A 23,572-nucleotide genomic window follows, 5' to 3' on the forward strand; every position below is an offset into this window, starting at 1 on the left:
AGGAGTGACTGTAATTTACTGAGAGTGATTATGCCCTCAATAGGGAGGACGGTGGAATGACTAATTTAATTCGGTGTTATACGAGGAAAAGAGGACGGTGGAATGACTAATATAATTCGGTGTTATACGGGGAAAAGAGGACGGTGGAATGACTGATATAGTTCGGTGTTATACGAGGAAAAGAGGACGATGGAATGACTAATATAATTCGGTGTTATACGAGGAAAAGAGGACGGCGTAATGACTAATATAATTCGATGTTATACGAGGAAAAGAGGACGGCGGAATGACTAATATAATTCGGTGTTATACGAGGAAAAGAGGACGGTGGAATGACTAATATAATTATAATTGAATAGATCCGTGGTCTTCTGAGACGGTGAACTTACTTATGATGGCGCAAGTACATCATTCGTAAGGGAGATTTACCACTTGGGACCCCTCTTTCAATAATTTTTGTTTGTATTTGTATGTAGCAACCCTATCAAGGAAATCTTGATAGGAAACTCAAGCTTCGGAATATCGCATCAGCTGGGAGATATATAATCCATATGCAGCTGCAGCTTGTTTTGTTTGTACTTCGTGTCTTTTTGTGTTTTCGTTATGAATTATAAGCATTATTAAGTATTCTGATCACTTTGCAACATATTCATCATAAATCACATTCATCAATAAAACAAATTGAAACCATCAAACATTGATTATTTTCTTAAATGCTGAGATTTTACTTTTATGTGGTCTAAACCGTGGTGACTATACAATTCAATGTTTTTATAATGGCTTTGCTGTCCATATCTGTTTTGATTCGGGCTTGGCAACTTCTAGGGGGTACATCTAAACGAGTGTCTGCGTTTTTTCAATACATTAGATATCCTACAGGTCATGAAAAATTTACAGACGTATTTCATCCTCTTTTTGTCTCCGAATGAAATGTCAATTTTATCACCTCGAACATTGGTTCTCAGACATGTATGAGAAATGAGTATGAAATCACTTACATCCCCAATTTGAGGGGTTGGTGCAAATGAAATTCCACTCGATGGCGAAAATGAAATGCACCCAAGTAAACCACTAGACTCTTAGTATACTGTACAGTTATTTATTTAATAACTTTGATGTTAATTCTTGATATAAATGCACTTTTATTAAAATTGATGAATTTATTTAAAAGTTTGACACTCAAAAAAAAAATTCATTTTGATTATTATCAACAAATTTGATGAAACACTTTATGCAACATTTTGTTCAGTTTATTGTCTGTGTTTTTAAGTTCATAAAGTACGTACGTTTATATTTCAATGTGAAACAAAACTAAATACGAGCAAATAAATTGAAATTCCATGTAATTATAAAAAAAATATTATAGAGAAAGAAAACATAAATATATTAAAATACATGATAGACCAATGGGTGAATATTTCTATTTATTTAGAAACAAAGAGATGTTGTATGATTGATTACAATGGACCAAATATAAAGACCAAAGGACAGGGGGTCTGGACAATTATATATTCAATTTCCTTTTTACTTCAAGAATCAATGATTTCAACTATCTGTTCCGGACTAATGAATTTATGTACATAAAAAGATAGGATTTCCTATTGTTCTCAGGGGGCCTATGTGGACAAGTGGTCGAATTATTTAATACTGTATCACTAGCTTGTCAACACTGAGGTTGTGAGTTCAAACCGCACGTGGCCGGTTTCTTGATTCCAGTCTTTACTAGTATTATGAGTGTCAGTTTTTCTGCCACAGGTCAGTAGATCTCTACGGGAACTCCGGCTTCCTCCGTCAAAAAAAAAACCTGACTGTCACGAAATAGCTTACAGTGCTGAATGTGGCGTTCAACACAAATCAATCAATCAATCAGTCTAAACTTCGATAACGTGCACGCAATCATTCGAATTGTATTCGGTTGCACGGCAAGAAAACGTAAGATATCTCATACAACAAATAACTCACTTTGCAAGAAAACGTAAGATATCTCATACAACAAATAACTCACTTTGCAAGAAAACGTAAGATATCTCATACAACAAATAACTCACTTTGCAAGAAAACGTAAGATATCTCATACAACAAATAACTCACTTTGCAAGAAAACGTAAGATATCTCATACAACAAATAACTCACTTTTCATTGATTCGTAAAAGTGTTTCGCCTATCGCAAATTCCCCTATTATATCATATAAAACACATTTTTGAAAACATTATCAAAAACTAATTTGAAGTCTGATTTTGATAAATTTTGCAATATTAAATTCATAAACATGTACAGTTTTTATGTTTATTAAATATTTTTATGACATGTCATTACTTAGAAATCATTATCTGTATACAAATATTGAAATTAAGTCTAATATTTTTCTATATGGCCATGTGATTTTTTCATGCAGAAATTTATATTTGTCTTTCTCAAAAGTGAGTTTCCTAAAAATATAAATTATAAACATATTTCATAGTTTTCAGACGAGACTGTAGACATTTCTGCATTTAATGATAAAAAAATCATCCAATTCGGACAAGATCTTCAACAAATTAAAAACGTGATTTTGAATATATAGTGAGTTTTTAAATGGTGAAACAATTTTGACCGTTATTCTACATTGATTTCTACCGAAATTCATGCCCGTTACTTTACGTTGATGTTTACCAGAATACATGCCCGTTACTTTACGTTGATGTTTACCAGAATACATGCCCGTAACTTTACGTTGATGTTTACCAGAATACATGCCCGTTACTTTACGTCGATGTTTACCGGAATACATGCCCGTTACTTCACGTTGATGTTTACCGGAATATATGCCCGTTACTTCACGTTGATGTTTACCGGAATACATGCCCGTTACTTTACGTTGATGTTTACCGGAATACATGCCCGTTACTTTACGTTGATGTTTACCAGAATACATGCCCGTTACTTTACGTTGATGTTTATCAGAATACATGCCCGTTACTTTACGTTGATGTTTACCGGAATACATGCCCGTTACTTTACGTTGATGTTTACCGGAATACATGCCCGTTACTTTACGTTGATGTTTACCGGAATACATGCTCGTTACTTTACGTTGATTTTCATCAGAAAACATGCCCGTTACTTTACGTTGATGTTTACCAGAATACATGCCCGTTACTTTACGTTGATGTTTACCAGAATACATGCCCGTTACTTTACGTTGATTTTCATCAGAAAACATGCCCGTTACTTTACGTTGATTTAAACCAGATTACTTGGTCATTGCTTTACTTTGATTTTTATCAGAATATATGCCCGTTACTTTACTTTACTTTTTTTCATTATTAATTTCTTTTATTTGAACATGAACATTATAGTTTTATAATTATTTTTATACATAATATTTTAATTCTTGGAAGGAATAATATATTTCTTAGACAAAGTGAATACAACTGTTTTATAGACAATCATCAATTGATCCATAAACTATAATCGACAAACAATATATTTCTTTCTGTCATTGTTGAATTAACTTTCGGGTTTTGGTGCCGAAGCTTACAGACCGTTATCTATTGAAAAACAATCAACACAGAATCATGGAGCACGTGCAACATAAGTTAACAATAAGATGTATGTTTCATTATAATACGTTATTCTGATTGGCTACACTGCAATCTCGCGTTATTCCTTAATCAACTTCATTACACAATAAAATTTATCATTCATGATGACGCGAGGTCCCACAATAAAGTGCACAGGTAAATTAAATAAAAACTTGATAAAAATCGTGTTTTCATGATCCTAGCTAAAAATGTAATTATAAGTATTGAATGCTTCTTTTTGTAACTTCATAGGGTTGTAAAAGCGTTGACCGTGCGCACATTTTTAGAATGAAGCGCTTCCGCGCTTCATACAAAATGTACTTCGGTCAACGCTTTTACACCCCAATGAAGTAACAAAAAGAAGCATTCATTTTCTTAAGAAGATGTTTGTTTCTATTCATATCTTCCATGCGTTCCCATTTGTTAATTAAACTTTGTCATAACAGGTGTTAAATTATTTGGTTTATCCTGCAATCAGCAAAAACTACTGTACAAATAACAGGTACATGAATAAATATTTGCTTTATTTGTACTTGTACAAAGTCTCAGGTTACTCTGCTTCCACGCTGAGCAAACGGTAATGGGAATATTTCTATTTGGGTGACAGTTCATTTTGGGGTCCTGTTCGTGGTCCGCGTTTAAAGTCCGTCAATTTCTTTGAGAAAAATCATCGACAACTTTATGGATTTAAACAACTAAACCGTAAAATGCCGGTGTAAATTACAGACTAAAAACAATATATGTACATTGTCGGAAAATATAAAAATTTATTTGTTTTCGCTACAAAACAGGAGAAAAGCTCTGCGAGCCTCGTTGTTCTTCCTGTTTCTAAAGCTCGTACAAATAAATTTTATATTTCCTGACAATGCACATATATTGTATAAGTCTTAATTGTTTGACTTCAAAATCTATTAATCCAATCTTCTTTCCACCTTTTTTTTTTACCTTTTCTGTCATCACGGTTTTTCCTCGCACTGCATACGGAAAAGCTGTCGGCGAATTAGAGTACGGAAAATCAATAATTAAATAGCAGTACATTTATGAAGATTTGGATAAAATAGAGGATTTTCTTAAAAAGAAAGTCTATGTTTACGTGTTTTTTTAGTAAAACTTAGTCTTTGAGATTTGAAGTGTCATATGACTTCATACCGCCCACTTTCTACAGCCACACCCCTTATCTTTATATAAAACTGATTAATTACCAATCTATATTTCATCATTCTTTCATATATTGCATGAGTTAATTTGAGATTTATATTGAATATTTTGTAAATCTTTCCAATCATCAAATACTTCTTTCCAAAATGGATTTTCAGCTTTTGATACGGACCAAGAAATTGCATTTTCCAAATATTCAAGTTTTCTGAAAAGAGAAATAGTTTATGATAGAATTTGGGAAACTTCATCAGTTACTAATTAGATAGTTGAATAATAAAACAGGTCACTATATTTCAAATCTTAACTTAAATAGTAGCTGTTATCGGACAACCTTGACTTACTCGTCATTCTATATGTTTTATTGATGTCAAATTAAAGATAAAACACATTTATACGACATTTTGTCTCACATATATATATATATGTTACTTGCCTTTAAATAGATAAAGTGTCCGCATGTTTATCAACAACACAATAAGGAACTAAAACTCCTTAATGTAAAATATTAAAATAAACAAACAAACGATTTCATTTGTTTATTTTTCAAATGTACTTAATTTCTTGAATTTTAGTGTAAAATAAAAATTTTGTTATTAAAATCTTGTATTTCATTTTTACCGTTAAAATTCGTGAGCTAGTGCTTGACGTGATGTATTGTACAATTGATTCTGTGGCCAAACAAAAAGCCTCAAATTGACAAAGTGTTTGACTGACGTCATACAAAATAGGTTTGTTTCCTGGTTATATAAATAGACATTGTACATGAAAGGTGTATAAAACCGCTAGAGACGTACCTGATACAATTATATACTTAAAAAGGTAAGAGAAAGTAGCTTATTGTGTTTATATTTTCGGTTATAAGGAAACTCAAGAAGAACATTTAAATATTTATGATTTAAAAATAATAATTAAGAACTAGTCAAATGTAAAATACAACAACAACAAAATTTAACATTAACGTGAAATTACTCTTTAATAAAAACAAAATTTTGTCATTGGTGAAAATATTAATTAAGAATAAGTCAAATAAAGAAAACAGACCCCCCCCCCCCCAAAAAAAAAAAAAAAAAACTAAAAAAAGTAAAAGTTCGCGTGAAATTACTTGGTATTAAAAATAATATTGTAATGGTAAAACTATTTTCATAACAGTTTTATGTCTCCTTATTGGGTGTAAATTATAATGCTGTAAAAATATAACTTGGCAAGCAATTTTTGCCAAAGCCATACATTGCTATTTCATTTAATTTTACACGTGTTTCAACATAAAGACTGGTTGAAGTGTTTAACGCATGACGATAAGGATTATTGAGATTTTGATACACATATGAAAGTTTTATTTGACTACAAATATATCATTACAAAATATAGTCATATGATTAAGTGACTATGTAAATAAAATTACAAAAACAATTATGAACGAGAGAGTCTTTACGTACAAAAACATCTTCAGTATTCAGTCTAGAAATATTGACTTATGGTCAATTGACCGTTTCAGAATCTAAAGGACAATGGTCATTTCATTTTTCGTACCCCTAAAAGAAAATAACGTTACGTTATTGGTTTAATTTCCATTGTTTATAGATATAAGAAGATGTGGTATGAGTGCCAATGAGACAACTCTCCATCCAAGTCAAAATTTATAAAAGTAAACCATTATAGGTCACAGTACGGTCTTCAACACGAAGCCTTGGCTCACACCGAACAGTAAGATATAAAGGGCCCCAAAAAATTACTAGCGTAAAACCATTCAAACGGGAAAACCAACGGTCTAATCTATATAAAAAACGAGAAACGAGAAACACTTATGAACCACATCAACAAACGACAACTACTGAACATTAGTACGTTTCAAACCAATCACAGCAATTGTATTATTTTGTTTTCAGATGTCATTTCTATTTGGAAGTATTTGTATAATACTATTAAGTGCTACAGTAAATGGCCTCATTGAGGACCGGCCTATGCCAAGCTTATTATATGAATGTTTCTTCAACCAAACTAGCAAATATGATATAACTACAAAACCGTCTTACTCTGTGTTCACACATTGTCGAAATTACTACTGGACAAAAACAGCCTCTGACAGATATAGTATCAATATAGATCCAAGTGTCTTTACTTATGTGGAAAGATTAGAAAATAATAATCTGTTTAACAACAGACAGAAGAGACAGACTCGAGGACCATTCCAGAGAAGGATCAGGAAAGAAATTAGAGCTTTATCAGATACAGAGAGACAGGCATTTTTCAATGCTGTTGTACAACTGAAACTTGATACTGTATGTTATAATTGTTTTTACTTCCCTTAATTCCCTGCACATTAATTGATATCTGTTGTCATTCAAACATTTTATCGGAAGGGAAACAGCAGAATTTCATCATTTTGAAAAGGTACCTTAAAATCAATTTTAAAGAGACGAATTAATGACAAAAATACAATCAAAAAGATAAACTGGCAACAAAATGTCATATGTCAGCCTCAGAAGTATCCTTTAATGCGAAACACCAGTACTATGAACTTTACATCATTAAATGTTATGATGACAAAAATACAATCAAAAAGATAAGCTGGCAACAAAATGTCATATGTCAGCCTCAGAGGTATCCTTTAAACACCAGTACTATGAACTATACATCATTAAATGTTATGATTTAGTTATTTGTGTCCTAAATACAAATAAATCCGAAAGAAAAGACAACACACAAAATATATCTGAAGAACTCTTAATTGATACTGATATTTTGAGAAATCGTTTTTGATATGTCAATTAAAAACTGCGCCTTATATTACAGAGTGTTCGACCTAATATATACGACGCCATCGGGGGTCTACATTCAGCTAATGCAGTACAAGGGGCACATTTTGGACCTAATTTCCTTGGATGGCATAGATATTTCTTATATATGTAAGTATAGTCATCTTTCACTCCAATTCACGATACCGTACTTTGAACTTTGAAGCTTTCTTCTGAAAATCTTTAATACTCAGTTTACTATACACAATTTCAAAATCAAAAAATCTGTCAAACTATTGTGAATAAGCAATGTAATTATCAGCCAATGAGACAGCAACAACACAACACGAAAACGAAAGAAATCCATAGATAAACGGGACTAGGGTTGTCAGTTTTCCTGACGAAGGTCGATGGTTCTCACCATGTACGACTCCTACCTCCACTAACAAAAAGTGGCTGTCATGACATCGTAAAGAGCTTGAAGTAGCGTTTAAGCTAATTTACCAACAAACAAACTCAATGAAAGTCAATATAAGTACTAAAAGGGCAGATCTTGTGCCATCATGGCATCGAACATAAATTTTTCAAAATACTATTATTTTAGCAATATTTCTATTTATTTAGTATTATACCATTTTCCCCTGTGTACAGTTTCCTGTTGTTTTTTGTAAGTGATTTGAAAATTTAGATTTTAGTTACTTCCATTATCTTAATTTCATTTGTCCTAATTTAATTTTTATGTGTCATTGGTTATAAGTTCAGTAACATGAACGTGTTTTTAATCATTGATGAATTTGGGAGTTTGGAATTTTAGATTGAAACAATATCCATACCTCTCGTTATTTTGATGGAAAACACTTTGAGAATAATATTCCGAATAAGTTGGGCCGAAATTCATACGCTACAATTTAATAATGCTGTGGTTTATCAAAAAAAATTTCCAACTGATTAGTATATATACATAGGAGATATGGTATGAGGTATGAATACTAATTAAACAAACTATCTCCAATCATTTTCTTATGATTTTTAACTGCGTCATATACATTAATATGGCACAGTGACATACTTAAACTTCAAGGCTAAACAAATAACAAGGCGTTCACCTATAGGATTTTAATTGTTGTGTTTTGACCAGTTTGTGTATCTAAAATTTAGAAAAATTAAATAAAAACTTGCTAGTTGATAAACATATTATTCTGCCACACTTTAAAAAGATCTTGAACAAAGACATTGTAAAAAATAGACATTTTCCATAGAAAAAACAGAGTTTGTCAAATCGTATAGTTACTAAGATATTTTAGATTAAATAGTCAGAACAAAAATATGTTAAATATAATGCTATCTTTGTAATACATAAAATGTGACATCATTTGTCTTACACGATACTGTACTAGAGAATCAAATCCCCAAAGATCCAAATGATATATGATCTTGTTTATTTAATTGAAGATTTGAAGAAGCCTTGAGGACCAAAGATCCAAATGTTGCTCTACCATATTGGGATAGTACAAAGGACTTTAACATGCAGCTTGACGACCCTATTGACTCAATTGTCTGGACGGCCATGTTTTTTGGAAATGGTGATGGAATTGTAGATACTGGACCATTTGCAAACTGGAGAGATCCGACAGAGGCTTTCTTGCAGAGAAACATTGGAAGTCCTGGTTCCCTAATGACACCAGAAGGGATACAGGCCGTTTTGTCTCAAAGGTTCCATAGAGATATATTACAACCGACATCGGGAGCTAATAATGACCTGGAAGGTCACCATAACAACGTTCATGCTTGGATAAATGGTCACATGGGTGGGTTAACAACTAGTGCGTTTGACCCAGTATTTTTTCTACATCATTGCTATATTGATTACGTATGGGAACTTTTTAGAAGACAACAATTTCAACAAGGTCTTAATCCACAATTTGATTACCCAAACACTGGAGTTGACGGTCATTGGCCCTGGTCAAGAATGGTAAATTTAGGAAGAATACGTAATGTTGATGGGTATCATAATGCATTTATGAGGATATATGAATACGAAAGGTCTCCTGCGTGCCCTTCTTGCGGGGGATCACCATTTTTAGAATGTGATTCAACACGACAAGTATGCGTGTCAGTTTCGTCGAGAGCATTCCGAACGACTGGTCCACAATTACCTACCGGAAATTCATTTGGAGCACCAGTTGCATCTATGATGAGAAGCAACGAAAGAATGGCATTTAGCAATGACCCTCAAGAAAAGACACTTGACGTACAGCAAAAGTTTATACCTTCAAAAATAGATCCAAGGACGATTGAAAAACAAGTTAACAGAGTCAAACGTGCAGTATATAACCCAGAACTAGCAGCAGCAAAAGCCGAAATGTTACAATCAGCGGGTAACCATGGTAGGGTAGGCATGTCAGAGAGTAGCATTTCAGTTAGAACTCCTTTTGGTAGAATTAAAACATCAGTGTCAGATGTCAGTGGTACATCTCCAGGATTTAATCATTTAAATGGCGGAAACATTTTTACAGATCCCATTTCTTCCCAAAATAGTAGAAATTATTTTAGCGATGTGAGATCACCTGTTGGTGGTTCGAACATCGAAGGTATACATTCTAACACTGGTCAATCACAGCCAAAAACAGTTTTGTCAACTTCGGAAATGAAGGGATTACCAACAATTGCTAAGAGAAGAGGTTCAGCTTCCGGTACAAACGCCTTTAACATTCTGATAGACAATGAAGATATAGTAGAAAAAAGTAGATTTATCGATTTGCCTATTCAGAATACCTTTGTAATGGATGGGATCCCTGATGTTGGTCGATGGGCTTTCACTCCGGTAAGAATTATACACAAACGTCCACCTGGTTCGTCTTTTGACTGTAAAATCATAAAAAATGGCCGCATTTCGGAAGGCGCCGACTTTTATTCTCCGTCTAATTATCTAAATCTTCAACAGCAATTAGGAACTGGGACACCAGCAACGTATCCTAAAGCAATGAGATCTGGTTCTGGAGCATCGAAAATTTTTGTTCAAGCGGATGGTGTTTCATACGAAGGAAAGTATACTGATTATGCAATCGTAGATGAAAGACAGCCTATATCTGAGACTGTAACATATGTAGCAATTAAACATCCAAAACTAGGATTAAGTCAATCATTTATCACAGCATATGACGCAAACGGACGAATCTGTCAACCACGTTGTTTGATTTCAGGATCAAACCCACCACGCTATAAGATCTGTTCAGGGCTGATTTCCGTTACTGATTCCTTGCCAAAAATGTACGGAGATACATACGGTGATGCAGTAATGAACAGGTATTCATTTGACAGTCAACATTGTCCAACAAACAAAGATGATGATATATTTTTGACATTTTACTGTGATTATGAAAACCAGTGGCCATGGGTTGGATATCCACATCTGTAAAATATCTTTCAAGTGAAAAGGGATGAAGTGAGCTTTTACGTTACTATCCAAAATGGTAGACAAGGATTAGTATTTGCGATTTGCTTTACATCGTGTCCCCTATTTCTTGAAGTAAACACCAAGTGGAGCTGTTTGGCTGAAACTTAAAGCATGAATTACCTTCATTTACGGTACCAGTTAAAATCTACAAAACAGGTCAACCAGCTGTTAAAGATGACTTCTCAAATCACCAAATAAATTCCTTTCAACTTTATTCATTACTTTTATTACAATACAATTGGACAACCCTCTAGGTGTTGATCCATGCTTTAAACATACTACTTCTATTTAACTCATGTCATATTTTGTGTATAAGTTGACATTCAATATACTTTGTATAAGTTGACCTTCAATATAATTTCATATTTTTGTATAAGTTGAAATTCAATATATTTTCATATTTTGTATTGTTTTATTGTCTATTGAAAAGAGTGGATTACAAAGCAACTAGACGACACAAGAAAATCAAAAGAATTTCTTGATTTCATATACAAGCTCACAAGAGCTAGTGTTATCTATGACTAAAAATAGCAACGATCAACATTCAATCTATCTAGCCGTGGATCAGTTTAAAAAATAAACTGACGCAGTTACTAAATTAAATTATATAAATGCTTAAGAGTGTAATTTTGACACGCCAAATAATTGTTATATATATTCACGCAATATTTCGCTAAACAAATTAGCTTCATCAGGCGCGTGCAGCCATTCAAATAAAATCGAATGATGTTAAGAAATGTTTGAAGTTTATCGTACATGCCCTTTAAATATATATATTTGCAGCTTATAGTACATTGCGTTTAATAGATCAACACAAATACTTGTGTTAGTCAAATAGTATGAAGTTCAAGATTTATTCCTTTGTTTTTTTAAACTGTTTTTTATCTCTCTCATTCAGTCCGTCAGTTTCAAGAGTACGTAGCTGATACACCCCAAAACTCTCTATCTGTTTTCTACTTTGAGTGTCCCAAATTTTCAAATGAATGTCCTGTTCTTAAGCCTGAGGTGTCTCGTAATTGGGCAATTTTCCTTTGGTATAAAATGACCGGTGATTGTTTAGTCTGATGTGGAATTTATACTACGGGCGCGCCTGATGAAGCTAATTTGTTTAGCGAAATATTGCGTGAATATATAAAATATAACAACTATTTTAATAACGCTCATAAGCATGTTAAAGTTACATTCTTAGGCATGTATATATATAAATCTCTCAAATTGAGGTAAATAACAAAAGCTCTCTAAAAAATCCGGAGCTTTCAATCGGTCATGCCGGTCTTCTTCAGCGGAACTTTATTGTAGGACCGACATGATGGTCGAAAGCACCGAATTATTTTAAAGAGTTTTTGTTAATATATTTATTATATACTTTCTTTGATGTAATCTGGAACAGGATTCATGGGAACCTCGTATTATTGAGAATGCCATTTTAGAATGAATAGTTTTTTTTAATATTGTTACGATATATGTTTGATTTAGCTATGGATCTCGTTCCCAATGCATGGTATGAATAATTATTCTTTTTTTGTTTTATTTAACAACAATATTGCACTTTCGATTAACATGTAGTTTACTAGAACAGCCATACCAGCAAAGGTGCCTTATAATCAGTAAAGATATAGATATTTCATAAGACATTAATCATTAATTTCATTGAAATTCCATCATGTTATGTTTTTATAAATCATTATGTAAATTGTATTTAGTTTTTAATTTATTTATTATTAATTCATGTATTACACTAATGAAAAATTGAAATAAACCAGGAATGAATCCTAATTAGATATAACAAACGTGATCATGAATGGTTAATTATTCGTACATTATACCACATTTGTGTGAAAGAAATGACATATTTGATAGGCCACAATAAAAAATAAAGATCGATTGGTGCAGACACGAATAAATAAGAGCTACTGGCATGCTTATTAACTAGTAGTCAAGTGTTTACAAGAATACAATCTATCTTTCATACATTTTCATCAACAAAAAATAATTTGATGTGGCCTAACTTACAGCTGTAACAGCGCCCATAAATGTCATTGATTATTATCATGTCGATCTTTAATATCAAAATGATAAATGTTTTTATCAGGTGTTAAAAAATGAAAGATTTATAGTCAGCGTGTACATACTTTGGCGGAATAAGTCTGGGTAATACGACGACGAACTAATATTATTTATCATGCCGTTATAGAGTTCAATGTTCTTCCTGCCCTTCCCTCCATGTATGTTCTTTAATAAACCTTATATTAGCCGAGATCAAAGAAGGATGGTGATTAGTTTAGTCCGTAACAAATTCATATGCCTTTTTTCATAGGTCAGGAGCCTTGTTTTCATGTGCCTGTCAGGAGGCTCGTTGGGTAATTTTTCTCTCATTTACTCGAGTAATTCTTTGTTGGAGACTTTGACCTTAGTTGCAAATCTATATTAGTCTCTATTTGATTCACATCTTTTTTTCGACTCAGGGCGATATGGAGTTTAGGAGTTTGTATTGACAGATGTCTATTGTTAAATATTGTAATATGCTTCTCTCTAGATATCTCCAATTAATATGCATTGTTAGATTGCTGTCTAATTGACGTATGCTTTACATCTCCCTAGTTTTTAACAATTGAGGATAAAATTCCCAGAAACTACCAAAGCCCTGCCATCACGATCAGCATCAAAATTTCAACATGCCAGAATGTCAAAGTTAATTTTCTCATCGGCTTGTGTTTGTCTTTAAATTATCAGTCTCATAATCAACGTACTTAATCTTAATGTGGCCATGCGTCTCTTAAAAAAAAATCATTTACTCCTAGATTCAACTGTTGAACTTCTTTCTCTCTTTCTATCAATCGTGCCCTTTTGTTCATATTTCCGCCAAGAAGACATAGCTTCAGTTTTAACATGATATTAATGATGCATCATAGTTCCTACTTGTTGCATAAACATTGCAACAGCAATGAAACCAGTTAAACTGGACTGCGTGCTTGTTCTGGATAGGCTCTTGTTGCTTTCTTACTCACAAAACGATTTATGTATTAGACCTTTAAGATTGTACCCGATGATAGTTATTCTAGAACATGTCATACACAATGAAACTATATCACAGGTAATATTATCCAAAACAAACAAAAAATAATTGAGACAACGATCCGAAAACCTAAGGTTACAGAAATAAAAGTTATTCTTTCTCAAACTAATTAAAAATATTATATTGGATGAGTTTAGTTTTTATTTATTTTAATATCAAAATAAACCATTACACATATTTAGCTTTATGAATTAAGTAACGTGGCTACTATAACCGGGTACTTTTGATGACGTCATTTCTGTTTGGAATGTTTTCGATGACTTCATTTCTGTTTGGAATGTATAGTTTCAGATGTTTTCTATTTAGCAAAGTTTGCGTTCCATTACTATCAGACATTTGGATTGATGACTCATGATGAAATGAGCTTTTATTTCGAATTTCAAATGCTGATTTATCATCAATTTTGATAGGTATTTCAATTTCAACAAATTTTTCTTCTTTGTAAACAATACCGGAAGTATCCAACGGTATCATGTCCTCAATTGTTGGATAATTATTCATAATTGCAAGGTTGGAATCTTGACCTTTTTCATGGTTTGAAATATTTTTTTTTTCATCGTCTTCGGTTGTAAAATTGTGGTTGTCAATACCAATGGTTTCGTCCTTCAATTTGTCTTCTGATTCTAGAGACGCACACCTAGTTTGGTGTGTATTTTCTTGTAATCTTATTCTTATAATGTCATCCTCCATTCTATATCCCTCGTAATTTATACTAGATTGGGATGCGTTCCGAGATGACTGAGGTGTTTTTATTTTGATTTCCTGGTCCTGTGCCCAGGATTGCTCCTCGCCTTGAGCAAAACAGTCAAACAGAATAGTGCCTACAATACCAACTCCGGCACATATAATGAAAACAATCTGCCATTCTTCTTTTGTTCCCTGAAATATGAATGAGTTTGAAAGAGAGGCGAAAGATATCAAAGGGACATTCAAATTCATAAATCGAAAATAAACTAAAAACGTGAAGCTATTAATGATATCCACTTTTAGATAAATAGTTATAAGATACAAGTCTGTGAGATATTTGAACTCTTCCTGTGCGTTTAATCTTTAATCTTGATTTATTTTTATTCAAGCCAGATTTGGCAAATATACAAAATGAATAATGGCTTGTAAGATCATGTTAGTACTGATTAGATTTGTAAAACAACCTTACCACAATTTGCATCAATATATGAATAATAAACACATAAACACTGAATTTTGGCAAATTAAAATGAAATGCTGAGATTTAGAAGTGTGTGCACCGCGGTATTTTGCACTGATGGCAATGAGTAAAATGTAGATCGTATTACATAGTTTGGAAATTTCTTTACCGAAAAAAGGAGGATATTAACCCCTATATTGCAGTGTCTGAACAGAACATGCAATTTGTGAACCGGAATACACATGTGTCGCACACTATTGCTTCTACATAATACCGTATCTCTCTATAGGATCTGTTGTTTCGTTTATAGTTCAGAATATTGTTTAAGTAACCTCGTGTCTTATTTTATGCACGATCATTCGTAAACGCTCATTAATTATTCGGTACGTATACATCCTCGGTTTTCAAAGTATTGGCTTTGAGCGTTCCTAATGAGGCGGAATCCAGAAAAGCGCATCGGACGCAGACAATTTTTAAAGTGCGCCTTTTGAAATTTAATTATGATGAAGGAACGAGCAAAGTTGATTGGTGATGATGCAGAAGTAGCATCAATATATATTATTAGCATGATCTTTTATAGGCTTTATGACAGAAACGTGAATATGCTTTCCAACGAAAGTTGGCTGTTCTGATAGCATTTACAAATACAATAGTTTGATAAATATTTTATGAAAAAAAACTGTAAAAAAATAACAAATTTATATTCAGAACTTGGGAATAGCATATACATCAGCAATACAAAACATCAGTCGAACCAGGACTGAAAACACAATTGTAAAAAGAATATTTAAAGACAAGCACATTATCTACAGTGAACCAAACACTATAAAAAGCTAGTGGCAAGAAACAATCAAATGACAAGAACCATGACTGAAAACACAATTGTAAAAAGAATATTTAAAGACAAGCAAATTATCTACAGTGAACCAAACACTATAAAAAGCTAGTGGCAAGACACAATCAAATGATAAGACACCAGATCATATCATCAATGATGGATACAAGATGAGATTGTAGCTACCAAAAAAAATTAAACATATCCGTGGTCCGTGGTCACTATGATATTTCAACAATGATCAACCATATAATGATGGCGTCCGTAAAGCATTCTAACAGATGACTTCAACTTTATCGTTTAGAAAATTGGTCATGTGACCTCCTTGAAAGCAGGAAATATCTATACAGGAAATCATTATCGAAAAACAAAAAAAGTGACTTTGACATCTACACTATATAGAAAAGGAATATTGGTAATGAGAAAATGATAATAATTTTTGAGGCAATGGTAAGACCTCATCGTCGATATCTAGCAGTAAAAACTCACAAAAGATATCAGGCATATCATTTTGTACTACAGACTCGCGTTTCGTCTGCACAAGACTCAGCAGTGGCATTCGGTCCCAAAAGTTGGAAAATCTTATCAATTACGAAATAGAAAACCCAAATTCCAAAAGATATGCCCTTTTTGGCAAAGAAATGTCTGAGTGTTTCGATTGCTTCAATACTTTATGGACAGTACATTTACAGGGACGTTTTGGTGACAACACATCAACAAGTAATAAACCAAATAAAGGCAACAGTAGTATACCGCTGTTCGAAATTCATAAATCGATTGAGAAAAAAACAAATCCGGGTTACAAACTAAAACTGAGGGAAACACATCAAATATAAGAGGAGAACTCAGTATTTGCCATTTAGGATACTGAGATCACGTCCTAGTTTTGGTGGGGTTCATGTTTCTCAGTCTTTAGTGTTCTATGTTGTGTTTTGTTTACTGTTGTTTGTCTTTTGGTCTTTTTCGTTTTTTACAATGGCGTTCAAAGAATCCTACTAGTTGTAAAATCGAATCAATTAATAAGCTTATGATTATTGAAAACTCCAAAGCGTTGTGCCAAATATATTCCTAGGCGGAAGAACAACCTTAGTGAAAACACAATGTAAAAATGCAGAAAATGCATTGAACAGAATCAATAAATTGAAAAGTTTTACTTTCAATTGTTAAGTATGTTGATAGCATCTTTATCTATACTACTGAAGGAAGAGACCGATTTCATTGAGCCGCAACTCCTCTGAAACCATACAAAGTCGGAAATATTTGTGATATGACGTATAAATGTTGTTTTCTTCTTCTCTTAGTAAATTCCTCCTTTCTCGGAGCACCCGTGTTACTCTAAAAAAAATACTACAAACTCGCACCACTGAAAAAATGTTTTAAATCATCAGAGAGTTCTAGATTGTCTTCTTCTTCTCTGAAATATTTCCTCTGTTCTTGGAACACCCGTATCACACAGAGACAGAACTTGACTCTCATCTTTCGAAAAAAAAAAAAAATACTACAAACTAGCACCACTGAGAAATGTTTTAATCATCAGTGTTCTAGGTTGTCATCTTCTTCTCTGAGTTATTTCCTCCGTTCTACGAGCACCTGTGTAACACCGAGACAGAAGCTACTGACTGGACATTCAAACTCCTATGGAAAAAGAACTGACAAACTAATAAAACTATCAACATAATGCATCAGTGCATAAAAACAGTTTGAGAAACACGAACCCAAGCTGTGTATCACCATAAACATTTCAAGTAGTCTTCAAGCCGCGCTCGCGCGGGTTTTTCTTCTAGTATTGTTAAAGTTAGAGGATAATGGTATCTTTATATCGTATAATAGTATATTTATCTTTATTAAACTTACTGTCTTTATTATCATATAAGTGACTAAAGGAGCGACCAAGGCGGCTATCGTTGCGAAAAGCATTGTAAGACCATTAATTACGCCAGCAAATCTGTATTAAATTAAAGGAGGCAGTAATGAATCTAACTATTTGAATAATTGATAAACAATTTATTTAGTGGATTCTTAGATTCTTTTCAGAGTGACATAAAAAAAGAAGAAAGATGCGATAGGGGCATTTGAAAATAACATGTCCAAAAGTCCAACATACAACACCAACATTACATATACACGTCATATAGGCTATTTCTCTAATCATGTCTTTCACAGTAAAAGATTGTCAATTTCGCACGCCCTTATGACGTCATTTACCAGATAGAAGGCGCGCCAGTATCTCTGCACTATTAAAGTTTCAAGCATTTTCAAAATCGTCATTCTGTGGATAGTCTAGAAATAATTCATGTTCCGTAAGTACGTAATCTGAATTCTCATACAACTGAAGGGCCGGAGGATGACCAACTAATTAGATTTTAATTTCCATGATATTTGGAGCAGTATAGCATCAAACTTTTTCACCCGTTCGCTCATCATGTGTTAGAAGTGACGATGCCTACATTTTGGTCACGTGGTGATAGAAGTCACTTGACAGATTCAACTAACTACCCTATCTCGGAACTGGCGTATTGAATCAACCCACAGTGACAAACATATTCATATAAATGTTTTCAAGTCATGACAAATGACAGCCATTTATCAAACTATAGAACATAAAGAGAACAAATGTAATCAAAGGGAGATAATTTTAACAAGGAGAGATAAATATAAACAAGTATCCTGCATCGGGTCGCCTTAGAAATTGATTTAAGCATATCATTAACAGAGATGAAATAAAACTTTTCTTATGTTTTCCCTGATCAAGGATGTTATGTTAACAAGATATTCGAATATAGCTGTTCATTTTCTACCTTTTACAATTTCTAAATCATCGTTTATGGTTTTAAAGCTGTAAAATCGACAATGTATGGCAAAGTACCACATAGATTTGAATAAACAAATGAAATCACGAAAGCTTCCCAAAAGGATAATGGTCAACCTTCTATTAGGAAAAAACTAGTTATATGTATCATCGAAGAATGATCTTGGTATACACATACTAATGAGATGTAAAATCAAGACATCAAATTTTATTTTATTTACAGAATCATTGACTTCTCCTAGCAATTTACCTTAATCCTCACTAATCTATTACGTCTAATAAAACTTACATTTTTGACAATAGCAGTAGTTATCAATGGAGATACAAGTGAAGCTAATGATGCACATGTCATAGTCATACCATTGAGTACTCCCGCATATCTGAAGAAAATACCAACATAAACCCATAAAACAAAGCAATGGAGATACAAGCGAAGCTAGCGATGCACATGTCATAGTCATACCATTGAGTACTCCCGTATATCTGAAGAAAATACCACAATAAACCCATAAAACAAAGCAATGGAGATATAAGTGAAGCTATCGATGCACATGTTATTTTCATACCATTGTATACTCCCGCATATCTGAAGAAAATACCAACATAAACCGATAAAACAAAGCAATGGAGATACAAGTGAAGCTATCGATGCACATGTTACAGTCATACCATTGAGTACTCCCGTATATCTGAAGAAAATACCACAATAAACCCATAAAATAAAGCAATGGAGATACAAATGAAGCTAGCGATGCACATGTCATAGTCATACCATTGAGTACTCCTGCATATCTGAAGAAAATACCACAATAAACCCATAAAACAAAGCAATGGAGATTCAAGTGGAGCTATACCACAATAAACTCATAAACAAATGGTTCATACGAAATATTCTAATAACGAGCAAGCAAGTGTGTATAAAGAAAATCCCCAAAATAATCAGATAAACAAAAGTAATTTAATGATGTTCTTAACTCGAAGACTCATTCTCAAATCTACAAATCTACAAACCAACAGGGAAATAAACCTTCGTCAATCGCATGAGTTCTAAATAGACATACACCCGTTACATCGACAGTATAAGCATCTCCTATGTATGCACTACCCGACAATCTGGGGAGAATGCACACTACAGATAAACACCATCTTACAGTGTTTATATTTCACAACTCGTTCGCTATGCCCGTGTCTGTTGTGACGTTTTTTATTTTGATTTTTTGTACATAGATTAGGCCGTTAGCTTTCTCGTTTGAATTGTTTTACATTGTCATTTCGGGGCCTTTTATAGCTGACTGTGCGGTATGGGCTTTGCTCATTGTTGAAGGCCGTACGGTGACCTATAGTTGTTAATTTCTGTGTCATTTGGTCTCTTGTGGAGAGTTGTCTTATTGGCAATCATACCACATCTTCTTTTTTATTTATACATAATTTACATTTTATAGTTAAAGCAAGAGGATCCATGAGATCTGAGGAAATATGCCAGCAGGAAACGATAAACACCATGCAAAAGTATCCTGCATATCTGATGAAAACAATATCAAAAAGGTCTTAAAAGTTATTCCGAAAAACATTGCGTTTTATTGTATCTCATTCAATCATTCATAGAAAAAAGTGAAATACATGTTAAGGTGGTACCCAACACCTTGACTAATATTAATTTGGCTCGTTTAATTTTCATAAAATTTGGACAAAATGTTTACTTTGACCCTTTGACAAAAATATAAAAATTTCAAAAAATTTGAACCAACCACTTTATCAGAAAAATTTCATTGGTTATATAGCAGTTTGACAAACACTAATTTTGATCATTGAGAAGCTTAATATTTCTTAACAATACAACGTAATTAAAACGTTTAGCTGATTTTTACAGAGTTATCTCCCTGTGGTGTTAGGTACCACCTTAAACGAACATTACTAAAGAAAAATATACAGTTTATTCACAGATACGGAGTTATGCAAGTAATAAAAGAGGTACAATATTGAATTCTGGATATCCTGTTGGTAATTTCACCTCTCTTTTACAATGGGACAATCAATACCACAAAGAAAAACAGATAGCACTATGACCAAAAGAATGTGTTGACGACTTGGGAAAACTGTAAAATTTGAATCATTTGTTTATAGGTTTTTGCTGATACTGTTCTTCAGATACGACTGTCTACTTTTGGTTTCACTGTAACATGTAAATAACTTGTATATAGGTTTTTGCTGGTATTGTTTTTCAGGTACGATTGTCTACCCCTGGTATGACTTTAACATGTAAGTCACTTGCTTTGAAATGTCTGTCCTAATTCAGGAACCGTATCAGTGATTTCCTTATCTCACACTGTTTTGTTGCTATTACTAGAAATTTAGTAGTGATCGTCAACTGATTGAATTCTAATATATCAATACATGTAAATTGTTATTTTAACACAATATTCAGAAATATTTTATGACATCGTTTCTGTAGAAAACAACCAAAAAGTAATTCGTATAAATACAATTATCCAATAACGATAAAAATGTCGTTACAGGTACATGTAGTTAAATTGCTGACCGTGTCATCTAAGAAAGTTTATCAAGATATCAGCCTTATAAAAACACATAACGATAGATTCGTCGTTAAAAACTCACATATGACATTTGATTCATGAACAATTGGAAAGACAAGACAAGTTCGAATTTTAAAATTAAACATTCCAAAATATCTTTATCTAATCTGGATTAGGACATATCTGTCTAGGAGTAGAATACCAATTAATGTTTAGAACGAATTTTGCATTGATATAAGCGAATATCTTCTAATGTTGGATATTAATTACTACCGGAATCTTAAGTATGCAAAATTTAATATGAATTAAGGATTTATATGTATCAATGTTCAGATTTAGTTTGTAACCCGGATTTGTTTTTTTCTCAATCGATTTATGAATTTCGAACAGCGGTATACTACTGTTGTCTTTACTTTTCCTTGACGTTCTTGTCATACTAAGCTTAATACTTATTCTGCTTTGTATAAACAATATACAATAAAATACAGGCATAAGCATACAGATACTTAATGGGCAAATTTGAAGCTTTATCTTTGGTTAGTATCAAACATACTTTGCCCGTTCTAAGAATGTTATTATTTTATCTTACCTTGGAGCAATATCAAGATGATTTGCCCTGAATCCAGAACTCGATGCACCCTGGACAAACCAGTAGAGTATTAATATAACAACTGCTAGCTCTCTCTGAGTATAATCTAAAAAGCTTAATCCAATAAGGAATGGAGCAGACAAAAACATACCTGAAACAGAGATGGAGCAGTACACTGTTTTTTTTTGTGTGTGACAGATTTGTAATAGTCTCTTACTTAATAATTTTAAACGATTTACTGCGTTATAAAGTAAGACGAGACACAGAAGATACCAAAGGGCTGTTCAAACTCATAAGTCAAGAACAAACTATTTTGTAAACTGTTGTTTATCTTTTGTTCGTTTTTTTCGTTTTTTTGCCATGGCATTGTGGTTTCCTTTTGAACTTTTGAGTTTGAATATCCCTATGTTAATTCCCGCCTGTCTTTTATGATAATATACCTTAATAAAAGGTTTGAACCTTAGAATGAACTTATTTTATGGTCCTATACTAATACATTTTCATGTTCAATTAACCATAAACCGTAGTTTTGTATCTAATATCAAAAGTACACACCAAATAAGCATGTGCAAGTCTCAATTTCATGATAAACAATTTTAGCCAACACCTTTCAACTGATACGGGACGGACAGTTTTTAAGTTAAGCCAATTGCTACTGATTTTACAGTTTGTTCTTATATAGTGCTGTTATACCACTGTAAAGGGTCAGGGGAGGGTTGAGCGCTCACCAACATGTTTATCCCCACCACATTCTTTATTTGCCTGTCTCAAGTTCAGTGAGTGTCGATGGTTCGTGTCTGTCGTATGTGGTTTTCGTAAATGTTTTGGTAATAAATTTGGCCGTTAATTTTCTCAATTGAATTGCATCACTTTTTCATGTCGGGGCCTTTTATAGTCGACTAAACGGAATGGGTTTTTCTCAATGTTGAAGGCCGTACGGTTGCCAATAATTGCTTTCATTCCTTTCATTTGAACTCAGGTGGACAGTTGTCTCATTGGCAATCATACCACATCTCCTTAGATCTCATATCGCGAAGCATAAACACAATGTATGCATTTTTGTCATTAAACATGGTATTATTAATGACGCAATGCCATATCTTGGGTAAGATTTCGTCAGGCTGAAATATAAGTTAGTATTTGCTAACTACACATAAGAACTCATCAAGGATACCAGGCTGATAATTTGGTTTGCCGACGCGCGCTTCGTCAACATAATACTCATTAGTGTGACTCGAATCAAAACAGTTGCAAAGTCAAATATTAAAAGGTAAAGAGCATTAATAACCGTAAATTCAGAAAATTTGCCAAATGCAGCTAAGGCAATCGAAACATGGGATAGAATAACCAGTTTAGACTAATAGGCTGGTGATGCCCTCGAGGACGAAACGTCCACCAGGAGTGTCTACGTTTTAAAGATAACATTAATTAAAGTACGAAACAAAAATCTTACCTATACTTTGAAACAGAATTCTAATACTTCGTGTCGATATTAATCCTGTCACATAAAATTTATCTGCAAAATACCCACTCACCATTGTCCCTAACAACCGACCAATAAACGGTACAGATGAAACAACTCCATTCTGTAAATAAAAACTTTGTAATATGGATTCAAACATTTAGCTATGTGAATATTACAGTATTTCATTTCATGTAAGATGTTT

General features: G+C 33.1%; 2 protein-coding genes across 2 annotated transcripts in view; one reads left to right on the forward strand and one right to left on the reverse strand.

Moving 5' to 3' along the window:
• Nucleotides 1–5,490: 5,490 nt before the first annotated feature.
• Nucleotides 5,491–12,691, forward strand: LOC127719336 (uncharacterized). The gene is made up of 4 exons (XM_052225402.1): nt 5,491–5,542; nt 6,610–7,002; nt 7,517–7,629; nt 8,911–12,691. The coding sequence occupies exons 2-4, from the start codon at nt 6,610–6,612 to the stop codon at nt 10,874–10,876; spliced, it is 2,472 nt and encodes an 823-aa protein (XP_052081362.1). The 5' UTR covers nt 5,491–5,542; the 3' UTR covers nt 10,877–12,691.
• A 1,489-nt stretch (nt 12,692–14,180) lies between these two features.
• Nucleotides 14,181–23,572, reverse strand: part of LOC127720745 (sialin-like) — a 39,301-nt gene continuing 29,909 nt past the window's right edge. Inside the window, exons 8-11 of the mRNA XM_052227500.1 lie at nt 23,359–23,491; nt 21,906–22,080; nt 19,072–19,162; nt 14,181–14,870 (exon numbers count right to left, since the gene is read on the reverse strand). Of these exons, the coding sequence (XP_052083460.1) occupies nt 14,199–14,870; nt 19,072–19,162; nt 21,906–22,080; nt 23,359–23,491 (1,071 nt within the window). The 3' untranslated portion in view covers nt 14,181–14,198. The remainder of the gene's footprint in view (nt 14,871–19,071; nt 19,163–21,905; nt 22,081–23,358; nt 23,492–23,572) is intronic.

The sequence above is a fragment of the Mytilus californianus genome, unplaced genomic scaffold (assembly GCF_021869535.1).
Source record: "Mytilus californianus isolate M0D057914Y unplaced genomic scaffold, xbMytCali1.0.p SCAF_11, whole genome shotgun sequence".
Lineage (NCBI taxonomy): Eukaryota > Metazoa > Mollusca > Bivalvia > Mytilida > Mytilidae > Mytilus > Mytilus californianus.

What these genes read in the sequence shown, in the direction of transcription:
- LOC127719336 (XM_052225402.1), top strand. Translation starts at nt 6,610, where the DNA reads ATGTCATTTCTATTTGGAAGTATTTGTATAATACTATTAAGTGCTACA. An exon ending in TACAACTGAAACTTGATACT is followed by an intron (nt 7,003 to 7,516) that starts GTATGTTATAAT and finishes CTTATATTACAG; the next exon opens with AGTGTTCGACCTAATATATA. An exon ending in CATAGATATTTCTTATATAT is followed by an intron (nt 7,630 to 8,910) that starts GTAAGTATAGTC and finishes ATTTAATTGAAG; the next exon opens with ATTTGAAGAAGCCTTGAGGA.